We start from the raw sequence: 12,216 nt of genomic DNA, 5'->3' as shown, positions 1-12,216 counted from the left end.
TAGAGAAGGGAAGAATTAATGACCAAACAAGAGATAGAGAACATTATGAAACACAAAATGGATAATTTTGATTACATTAAATTGAAAAGTTTTTGTACAAACAAAGCCAATGCAAACAATATTAGGAGGGAAGCAGAAAAGTGGGGAAGAATTTTTACAACCAGTGTCTCATCTCTAAAATATATAGAGAACTGAGTCAAATTTATAAGAATATAAGTCATTCCCCAATTGAGAAATAGTCAAAGGATATGAACAGGTAGTTTTGAAAGGAAGAAATTAAAGATATCTACAGCGATATGAAAAAATGCTCTAAATCACTATTGATTAAAGAATTGCAAATCAAAACAACTCTTAGGTAACACAACACACCTATCAGATTGGCTAACATGAAAAAACAGGAAAATTATAAATGCTGGAGATGTGGGGAAGTTGAGACACTAATACATTGTTGGTGGAGTTGTGAACTGATCCAACCATTCTGGAGAGCAATTTGGAACTATGTCCAAAGGGCTATAAAAATGTGCATACCCTTTGACCCAGCAATACCACTTCTAGGGCTGTATCCCAAAGAAATCAGACAAATGGGAAAAGAACCCGTATATTCAAAAATATTTAGAGCAGCTCTTTTTGTGGAAGCAAAGAACTGGAAATCAGAGGGCTGCCTATCAATTGGGGAATGGCTTAACAAACTGTGGTATATGAATATAATGGAATACTAGCGTAAGAAATGATGAGCAGGCAGACTTCATAATGACCTGGAAAGACTTATGTGATCTGATGCTGAGTGAGAGGAGCAAGAACAGGAGAATACTATACACAGTTACAGCCACATTGTGCTATGACTAACTTTGATAGACTTGGCTCTTCTCAGCAATGCCAGATTCTAAGACAACTCCAAAAGGCACATGTTGGAAAATGCTATCTACATCCAGAGATAGAATTATGGTGTCTGAATACATATCAAAGCATATTATTTGCTCTCTCTCTTTTTTGTTTTGTTTCTTCTTTCTCATGGTTCATTCCATTGGTTATAATTCTTCTCTGTAACATGACTTTAATGTGAATGTATATGTAGAGCCTGTATCAGATCACATGCCATCTTGCGGAGAGAGGAGTGAAAGGAGAGAGAGAAAATGTGAAACTCAAAAACTTGTGGAACTGAATGTTGTAAACTAAAAATAAATAAAAATGCATTAGGAGAAAGGGAAAGAGAGAGGTAGAATGGCACAAATAATCTCACATAAAAGAGCCAAGAAAGAGCTTTTACAGTGGAGGGGAAGATGGTGTAATGGCAGGGAACACTTGAGCCTTACTCTCATTGGAGTTGGTTCAAAGAGGGAATAATACACTCTCAACTGGGTATAGAAATCTATCTTACCCTACAGGAAAGTAAGAGGTAAATGGGATGGGGGTGAGGGGTAGGAGGGAGAAGGGAGAGTAGATTGAGGGAGGTGGTATTCAGAAGCAAAACATTTTTGAGGAGGGACTGGGTAAAAGGTGAGAGAAAACAATAAATGGGGGAAATAAGATGGAGGGAAATAACTGAAAAAATTTTGAAGAAAATTTCTCTGATAAAGGCCTTGTTTCTCAAATACACAGAGAACTGAGTCAAATTTATAAAAATAAGAGCTATCTCCCAACTGATAAATGATCAAAATTTATGAACACTTAGTTTTCAGATGAAATAATCCAAGCTATCTATAATCCTATTAAAAAGTGCTCTAAATCACTACTGATTGGAGATATTAAAATTAAAACAATTCTGAAGTACTACCTCAAATCTATTAGATTGGCTAACAGGATAGAAAAAGCAAATGACAAATATTGGAGGGGATGTGGGAAAACTGAGACACTAATGTACTGTTGTTGGTGGAGCTATGAACGGATTCAACCATTACGTAGAGCAATTTGGAATTATGCACAAAGAACTATAAGACTATACATACCCTCTGACCTAGCGATGCTACTAACCAGGTCTATATCCCACAAGAGATTTAAAAAAAAAAAAAGGAAAATGTACAAAAATATTTATAGCAGCTCTTTCTTGGCGGCAAAGAATTGGAAATTGGGGAATGGCTGAACAAACTGTAGTGTAAGAAATGGTGAGCAGGATGCTCTCAGAAAAATTTGGAAAGACTTACATGAACTGATGCAAAGTGACGTGAGCACAACCAAAATATTGACTGTACACAGTAACAGCAATATTGTAAGATGATCAACTCAACAACTTAGCAATTCTCAGCAATAAAATGATCCAAGACAATTCTGAAAAACTTATGATGAAAAATGCTATTCATACCCAGAGAAAGAACTGATGGAATCTGAATATCAATCAAACCACTTTTTTTTAAACTTCACTTTTCTTGGGGGTTTTTTTTGGTCTGTTTTCTTTTATAACGTGACTAATATGGAAATATGTTTTGTATGACTACACATGTATAACCTTTATCAAATTGCTTGCCTTCTCAATGAGAGGGGTGGGGAAGGAAAGAATTTGGAACTTGAAATTTGAAAAGTGAATGCTAAAAATTGTTTTTACATGTAAGTGGGGAAAAATGAAATACTAAATAAAGAAAAGTAGGAAAAAAAGAAAAGAACAGAATTAAATACAAACACAAGAATCTAGAGAAATAGAGGGAGGTAAATTTACTCCAGCAATTAGAAGGAGCCATATGATGTTATAGTGGTAACATTTTAATGGGAAAGAAGAAACAAGTGACTCTTTAAAACATGAATGTTTTCAAAAGGTATTGAGGGAGTTAAATAAGGAAAATTCAAGGGGGATGGTAAAGATATAGTACTATTCTGAGAGCCTGAATAAGAAAAAGATAAGGGAAAACATGGAAGAAGGGGTAGGGAGTGTGGGCATCAGATGAACTTCAATTTCACTCAAAACAAAAGATGGGTCAACACACATGAAACACATTTTGGGGCAGAAATACATCAAACTCAACAGAAAAACAAACAGGGGTTGGAGGGGAGGAAGAGGAGAAAGAACAGGGAAAATTCATAAGCAAAATAAACTTCTTCCTGATCAGAAAGCAGGATTAAAAGAGGTAGCAGGGAAGGGAGAAAAGGACCACAATGTAAGAGAGTACCTTAGATTGCTTCTTAGACAATTGGAGAATGGCTGAACTAACTGAATGTCAATCTAATGGAATATTATTCCACCATAAGAAATGACAAAGAGACAATTTTAGAGAATCCTGAGTAGCGCGAACTGATGCAAAGTCTAAAGAACAATTTATGCAGAGGACCACACAACACTGTAAATAAAAACAACTACTAAATACTTAAAAACAGTGATGAAAACGCTAACCAATCAAGATTCCAGAGGACATATGATAAAGCATGTTACTCCACCACCTGACAGTTTATGGACAGAAGGTACAGAGACATGTTTTTGGACATGGATACTGTATGGATTAATTTTGCTTGACTAAAATGCTTTCTCTTGGTTACAGAATTAGGGGATTAACAGATATGGATATGCATGATGCTCCTCCCTGCCAAAAAGAGGGTCACTGAAACATTTTTTAAATGCACAGAAGACAGAAGAAAACTCAGAAGGAAGCACATACAAATAGGACAGCTCTGTAAATAATGTGTAAAATTATATGCTTTGTTTTTTTAGGCAAATAGTATGACATAGAGATTCAGTTTCATAATCTTCTTGGGTTCTGCTGTAAATGTGAATACGCTATTTTTTTGGTGGTTCAAGTTTCAAAATTTTAAAAAGCTTACTGCTAATAGAGGATGACATTAGTAATAACCATTTATTAAGCTAGCTATTATGTGTCAATCATTGTGCTAAGCAATAGGAATATCAAAAAAAGGCAAAAAAAAGTTCCTGCTTTCAAGGAGCTCACAATCTAATGGGGGAGACAATACGCAAACAAATACGTACAAACAAGATATAGGCAGAATAAACAGATAACCAACACAGGGAAGGCACTAGTATTAAGGGAGACACGGAAAACCAAGAAAAAGAAAGTGAGATTTAAACTGTGACTTAAAGGAATGCATAAGGAAAAGAGAAGGGAGTGTTCCTGGCATGGAGAACAGCCCATGAGCCTACAGGAGTGGGGATGGAGAGTCTTGTGTGAGGAACAGCCAAGAAAGCCAATGTCACTGAATCAAAGAATACATGTAGGGGAGAGAAGGTACACAAGACTGGAAAGGTAGGAAGGGATCAGTTTATAAAGGGCCCTAAAATCAAAATAGAGGACTTGATATTGATCCTGGAGGTGATGGGGAGCCACTGAATTTGCCAAATCGGGGTGGGGAGAGGTGAGGGTTGTGACATAGCTGCACTTGCACTTTAGGAAGATCATTTTGACAGCTAAGTGGAAAATGGTCTAGAGTAGGAAGAAATTTGAGGCAGGTTACTACAATAGTAGCATGGTGATGGTGGCTTGCAAGAAGTGATGAGGGCCTGTACCACAGTGGTGGCAGTGTCAAGGAAAAGAAAGGGGCAGAGTCTTTCGAAAGGTTGAAAGGGGACAGGTTATTAAAGGCTTTAAAAGCCCCTGATAGAACAGATTGGATATAAAAGTTAAGAGAGTGAGGAATAGAAAATATTGCTAAGTGGTAAGCCTGGGTCACTGGGAGAATGAAGTCCCCATTCCTCTAGGGAATTTAGAAAGAGAGTAGGATATGGCAGAAAACATAGCGAGTTCAGTTTTGGACATTTTGAGTTTAAGATATCTAAAGGACTTCCAGTTCCAGACATCCAATAAGCGGAGACACTCATTTTATAGAGATGTAGGATTAGAGAACAGGAGAAAGGTTAGGGTTGGATAAATAGATCTGAGGATTATCTGTATAGAGATGATAATTGAATCCATAGGACCTGAGACCACCAAAGTATCATAGAAGAGAAGAGGGCCCCAAGGCAAAGAAATGATAAATTAAATATAATACCATTAACAGTTTTACCCAGAAAATGTCCAAGAATAGAGACTGCATATGTATAGTGAATAGCTTTATCATCATCTTACTTTAAAACCATAAAGATCTTCAACCATTTCTTGACAGAGGAGCTATTTTTTAATTTTTCAAAATTTTATAATCTCTGCTAGAGAAAAGTAGTGTGCTGAGAATGTCCTCAGCATTTTGGTTAACAAGACCGCAAATCATCTCTCCTCCCCAGAAGCCATAGGGAAAAGAAGACATGGTGGCAATATTATACTGGTATACCAATGCCAGATGTACAAGACTCCCAAACTTAGGTAGTAGAATGACCAATAGATTTTAAGTCAGAAGGCAAGAATGTGAATCCTAACTCTCCTATTAATGGCTTTTATATTAGGCAAGTCATCTAAATTCTCTGAGTCTCAGTTTCTCTATCTATTACATGAGAAGGTTGGTTCAGATGACTTCTAAGGTTCCTTTCCACATTCAAATCCTATGATGCTCCAACTTCATTCCATTATAATGATAAATAAATGAAATGATTCTTATTTTTCTGTCTTTAGGAAGAAAAGCAGAACACTAAACGACCCTCACATGATTTTTTTTAAAGTCTTAGAAGAGGTGCTTAGCCAGTACAGTCTAGGAGAGGTGAGATTTGAAACTAGGTCTTGCTGACTAAAAGACAGCTCTCTATACCATGCTGCCCCTTTCAGGGGTAGAGATAGCCTGAAATAAGAGAATCTTTACAATCGAGTTTGATAACTAGGTTGCCTCTTGTCAGTTGCTGAAAGGAAACCAGGTCTATCACCTCCAATTCCTCTGGCAAACTGAATTAAGCATGGAACAAGTGGTCTTCAAGATCAGAACTTTCTTAAGACCAAAAGGTGCTGCAAAGCCTATAGAACAAAAACCAAATACAATACAGTCTTTAAAGTAAGTTAAGTACCAAAGTAAAACACAGAGCTGAGTTGCTAAACAAAGAGGCAGACAACTTTTAAACACTGATTTTATATACGAAATCAGCAAACCAAAATATCACCATATCAATTAACCACTGCCCCTAAAACTTTGGATGCTTCAAAAATCTAAGCAAATAAAAAGATTCTTTCAAATTAATATCCCAAATAGTAATAACTTCATGTATCAAAATATTAACAACTATTCTCAATATCAATAATATTCCAAATAGTAATGCCAAATTAACATTTCCAAACTATAGGCCTGATCATGTAATTCCCTAACTCAAAAATCTTTAGTGACTTCTTATTCTCTCTCTAGGATAAAAAACAGACTCCTCAACTTAATATTTAAAGTCCTCTAAAATCTGGCTTCAAACTAACTTCCCATACTACTTTTCTTAATGCATTCTATGCTCTAAACAAATAGGCCTTATAACTGGCCCACAATCTCAGCTTTCAATGTACCCTATTTCTGCCTTGGCACACCCTCCTCATCTTTGCCTCTCAGAACCTCCAACTTCCTTTAAAGCTCAGCTCAAGTTAACTACTTCCTGATCCACCATTCTTGATCCTGTTCCTAGTGCTCTCCTTTTCCTACTCATATTTTGTAATATATATCTTATCTGTATAAATGTTTTAGAAACCCAGAAGAATGTACACTCCTCGGGAGCAGAGTCTTTTGTTTTTTGCATTTTGTACCTAATAAATAGTAGGCATTTAAGTAAATAGTAGGCCTTAAGGACTCTATAAATAATCACAAAAACGTCTATGTATAAAATGGTTACATACAGAATGCCCAAAATTGTTCTTGAATATATTGCTAATCAGAATAAGCCCAAGTAATTTTTATTGTAGTACCATACAAAGGAAAACAAAAGATCATGTGGAAAACGTGCAGAGGTTTCTGCAAATAAAGGTTTCTTCAGCCAAAGGAGTCCTATGGAATCTGTCAGTCTGAAGACAGCCACAAAGGCTATCTAAGCTTCAGAAAGATTAAACTTTATGATATTATAAGCTTCTCTCTCTTTCTCCCAAAGAACTCCAGGGGCTTGGGGTGGGGACAGAAGAATTCCTAATTATTATTTAGTGGGATAAGCCTACACACATAGTAGAGATGATCATTAGTTTTCAAATACTATGCCAGTACAGTAAAAGCTGTGGCAAGTCCAATTAAACTAGAACAGACTCCATGCCCATAGAAGTGAAGGAATGAACAATACCAGACTGGTTGCTGGATAATAGATCTGCCCCATGCTCCCAAATCCCCACCCCATAAGAATTAGCAATTAAAGTATAAAGCTGATCACAGAAAATAAGAGATAATTTTGATTACATAAAATTGAAAAGCTTTTGTACAAGCAAAATCAATTCAGTGTGAACTAGAAGAAAAAAGTAATGGGGAGGAGTCTTTACAACAAATTTCTCAGATAAAGGTCTAATATCCAAGAAATGAAGAGAACTGATAAAAAATATAAAAACAAATAGCATTTCCCAATAAATAAATGGTCAAAGGATGGAACAAGCATATTTCAAATGAAGAAAATACAACCTATTAACAATCATATTAAAAAATACAACAAATCACAATGCAAATTAAAACAACTCATACTCATCTGACTGGGGAAGATGACCCAAATAGGAAAATGAGAATTTTTTGAATAGTTGTGCACAGACAGGCACACTAATAATGCAAATGTTGGTGCAGCCGTGAATTGGTCCAACTATTCTGAAAAGCAATTTGGAAACATATTCAAGTAGTAACTATACTCTATATACCCTGTGACATGGTGATAACAGTATTAGACATATACCCCAAAGAAATCAAAGACAAAGGGAAAGGACTTGTTATTTTCATAATATTTATAGCAGCGCTTTGTGTTGTAGCCAAAAAAAAAAAACAAAAACAGAAACAAAGTGGGAGTCCATAAATTTGAAAATGGCTGAGAAAATTCTGGCACAATGAAAGCAATGAGATATTATAATACTCTTAATAAATGACAGATCAGAGAAAACTGGTAAGATTCACAGGACTTGATGCAGAATAAAGTGGGCAGAGGAAGCAGCTAGATGGCACAGTGAACAGAGCACTGGAGTCCAGAAGACCTGAGTTCTCAGACGCTTAACTCTATGACTCTGGGGAAGTCATTTAACCTCTCTTTGCCTTAATCCGCTGGAGAAGGATACGAATGGCAAATGATTCCAGTATCTTTGCCAAGAAAAGCCCATAGATAGTATTGGTGCACTATGGTCTACAGGGTCAGGAAGAATCAGACAGGACGGAACAACAAAATGAGAAGATCCATGTATAAAAGCCATGTATACACAATGAGCGCAGTAATGTAAAGAAACTGTGAAAGATGTCAATATGCTGATCAATTCAGTTATCAATCAGAGCTTCCTAAGACTGATGAGGAACAGCCTCTCAATTCTTGGCAAAGAGGTGAATTTGAGGTGCAGAATGAGACATACACTTTCAGTGACAATGTGTTAATTTATTCTGGACTTTATTTGCTTTGTCAACTATATTTGAAGGGAGGGTGAATTAGTGGGTAGGAGTGTAGATGCAAGGAAAGAAAGAAAAGAGCATCAATGGAACATTTTAAGATACACAAAAGAAAGAAATTCAGAAGGGGAAACAAATTATGTTAATATATACTTTAAAAAACTATATGTGTTTTTCATAGACAATCTTTTTCTTGTCTTTCTGTATTTAAATGTTTGCCTTTGTTGATATTTAAGTTCATAGTTTTTAAAGAATTTTAATTTTAAAACACTTTTAAAAAGTCCTCTCACTACTCTTCAATACTCAAAAGCTATCCTACTAATTTTTACAAGACGAAATCAAAGATCCTTGAAGTGTTGAAATAATTATCATTTTCAAAGCACTTTTCATGTAGGATTCTCTTCCTCCTCTCCCCTAATAGATTAGGAAACCTGGCTCAGTGATTAAGGTTAAGTGATCCATCCCAAGTCACACAACCAGGAAGTGTCCGATTTACTTGCCAAGTCTCTGCTCATTCCAACGGAAGCACTTTTTCCACTAACTACCCTACTAACGAATTCTGATTTCTGGAAAAAAAAAATTATTGAAGGTATTATTAATGTGTTATAAAACAGGTTATAAAAGATTACACACTTTTAGACTTTTATTAGCTAGGATAAGAAACTGGGAAAAATACCATTATTTTAAAATGTCACATAAAAATATTCTAATAACAATTAACTAGTATTTATTTAACACCTCAGCTTTTCGAATAGCATCTCTTTCGATTCTCATAACAACTCTAAGAAGTAGGTGCTATTACTATCTCCAAATACAGCTAAGGAAACTGAGGCAAACCAAGGCTAAATGACTTGCCCAGGGTCAAGCCATTAGTAAGCGCCAGAGGCCAGATTTTAAGTATTTCTGACTCCAGGCTGTACCATCTACCAACTTAAAAAGTATTCTTATAAAAAGTATTATTTCTAAAAAGTATACTTCTGCAAAGTATTATGCCAATTTTAAAGTGAAAAGTATCAATATTTGAGGAATTTGGGGGAAAGTATCAGTTTAAAAGAAACCTCAAAGAGTAAACACCTAAATTAACAGCTGAAGAAAGAACAAGTGAGGTCACTAAGGCTGAAATTACACGATAATTCTTTAAAGTCAGGATCTTGCTTCTGATGATCATGACTTAATTTAATTGCCCTTTTCCCATCCAACACCCCATGTGCATCAAACTCCATGTTCTCACTCATGGTTTTTATTTTTCTTTTTTAAAAATGGAATTTTTGTTATATAGCGTACACAGTACTAACTTATCAGGAGCTTCATAGTACCCTACATGTTGAATTAAATAATTCCTACAATCTCCCCGAAAATACAAATGGTGAAAATTAAGATAAAAGTTGTAACTTGCCTAGAATCAGAGCGGAATGGCAACTTCGGTGCAAGAAGGAATCTCAAAAACTTCGTATGTCATGAAATACTTTTAATACTAACAAGTTAATTTCATAACATCAGACTTAGCTCTTACACTCAATATTTAAAACAAAATTTAATCTGAAATTCATAATTTTCCCCAAAATCCTAGTTCTGAAAACGAACACATAATTTTAAAAATTCTAGCCTCTAAAAATATCTTCTCAATCCAGGTCTAAAATAGAGCCTTTCGATTCTTGGATACAACGTTTGACCACTGTTACTTATGCAGTTATAAGTGAAGTCTCCACTGACTAAAAGCATAAGCAAGATGTTTGAGGCAACAAGCCAAATAATTTCTTGTATCACTGTCAACTCTATTAAACCAAAGCATTTAAGAAAAAAAAATGTCCCAATGATCTAATGTTAGTAAACACACTTTGCAAAGGATTTAACAAGTGAGGAGTGGAAAAGTTAACCAAAGAGTCCTTTACACACAAACACCAAAACTGATAAAATCAGTTCCATACCATCTAAATAACCATAATTTAGTGTTCCTAAAAGTACAGCTCTAGTTTGGGATGGGGAAAAAACGGTCTATAACTTCTTTGACAAGCTAATTAGCGGTAATATATTTCAAAGTCTACCTTCCTACTCCACCCTAAGAGTTTTGGGAAACTGTCGTCCACAATCACAACTAGGGAAGAAGTTACTCAAATTGTGTCATCCAGAGGTCCTCCCTCTAGGATTGAGCCAGAATTTTGGTTCGAGAAAAACTAAGAAACCTCCCAACACAAAACAGCAGTTTTACCAACTCCTCACCAACCCAAACCCCTTCCCCTCAAGCAGGGAAGCCTGATCAAATAACAACCCACAAGATCATCTCTAAGTCCCAGCGTGTGCGTGGGTTGTTTGGTCAATGCTTCTCTACCAGAAGTCTCCAAGAGGCTAAGGTTGTTCTCCCACACCAAAGCAGGGCACCATCCCGGAACCCGAGGCTACTCAACGCCAAAAAGAAAAAAAAAAGGGGGGGAGGGGGGTAAGGGGGATGGAGAAAGGGCAAGAAATGTCAATTGGTTACTTTGCTCCCAAAGTGCGGCCTCCAGGCACAATGAGGTGGGTCTGGACCTGGGCGCCAAGTCCAGAACAATACGAGAGGCCAGGCTAACAGCTGAACTTCCCACCAGTCTCCGCGGCCCGCGGCCGCCGGCGGGGCGGACTCCAAAACCGCCAGCCAGAGGCATCACACAGCTCCAAGGTTGGGGAAGACGAGAAAGAGTGAAACAAGAGGAAAGCAGGGCAACAGAGAGGTGGGGGCAGCGCTCCCGGCCCTGCTCTGGAGGGGGGGCTCTAGAGGGTTTCCCTCCCTCGGTGCCCCCCCAAGACGAGGAGGTAGAAAAGGCAAAGCCAAGTGCCGCCCCCACCAGCCGCCAGCCCCCTCACTCCCCTGGTGGGATCCCGATCCGCACGGGCTGAACGCCCCACCTCCACCCCGACACACCCGAGAGAGGACCAGGGTGGGGGGTAGGAGGAATGCCCCCCTCTCCGGACCGCCTCCTCTTCCACGGGGACTCGGCTGGGCGCCCGCGCTCCCCTCGCCGCCTCGGCCGCAGGAGGCGGAGAGGACGGAGGGGGCCGCGCCGGCCCGCCCCGGGCGGGAGGTAGTCCGCAAGCTCCGGGCGCGAGGGGACAAAGGGGAGGGGGAGGGCAGCGCGCAGGAGGAGCGCCGCCGGAGCCCCCGGCCCGCGGGCCCGGAGCCCCCCGGTGCCGCCGTGCCTCACCTCCGAGCCCCGCCGCCCAGGAGAGAAGCAGAATTAACACTCTCAGCAACACCATCTTCCGCCGCCGCTGCCTTCGCCGCCGCCGCTAGCCCAGGCCCCGCCGCCGCCTCCTCACGGGTTAACAACAGCACATTGATCCGGAGGGAGAAACTGAAGGGGCTTGGTCCGGAGCCTCCGCGGGAACCTGGGACCCTCCCCCGGCCGCTGGAGCCGCCAAGCACCTCCTTCTTGCTCTACTTCAGCGGCCGGCAGCGCTCCCAGCACCTCCAAAACAGGGACCTCCCTCCCCCCCCCACTTCCTTGTTTCCTTCCTTCTCCGTTTTCCTTCCCTCCCTCCCTTTTTCCCTCCTCTGCTTCCCTCCTTTGCCCCCTCCCCCCGAGCCCTCGACCTCCGCCTCCTTCCTCACCACGTGATGCGCGGGCGTCCAACAGGCACCACGGGGCCGCACCCGTCCTCCCCCCCTCCCTCCGCTGCCCCGCGTGACGCGCGCTCCTTCTTTGACTACACGGACCACCGCCGCGGTTCCCTATTCCCCAACCCTCAACCAGGTTCTCTCTCGCTGACGTGGCCCCTCCCCTAAAGGGGCGGGGTTTTGGCTGGCCCCTCCTCCGACCCCCAGGAGCAACCGCTCCGGAGCGGCGCACGCTGCTATAGAGTGCC

General features: G+C 39.7%; 1 protein-coding gene across 1 annotated transcript in view; it reads right to left on the bottom strand.

Annotated features, from left to right (window-relative positions):
* The window catches only part of ADAM10 (ADAM metallopeptidase domain 10), a 171,114-nt gene extending 159,173 nt beyond the window's left edge, over window positions 1–11,941 (bottom strand). Inside the window, exon 1 of the mRNA XM_036735307.1 lies at window positions 11,556–11,941. Within this exon, the coding sequence (XP_036591202.1) occupies window positions 11,556–11,610 (55 nt within the window). The 5' untranslated portion in view covers window positions 11,611–11,941. The remainder of the gene's footprint in view (window positions 1–11,555) is intronic.
* Window positions 11,942–12,216: the final 275 nt, after the last annotated feature.

The sequence above is a fragment of the Trichosurus vulpecula genome, chromosome 8 (assembly GCF_011100635.1).
Source record: "Trichosurus vulpecula isolate mTriVul1 chromosome 8, mTriVul1.pri, whole genome shotgun sequence".
NCBI classification, from domain to species: Eukaryota; Metazoa; Chordata; class Mammalia; order Diprotodontia; family Phalangeridae; genus Trichosurus; species Trichosurus vulpecula.
The sequence above is the reverse complement of the archived record's forward strand: the minus strand, read 5'-3'. Positions and strand labels throughout refer to the sequence as shown.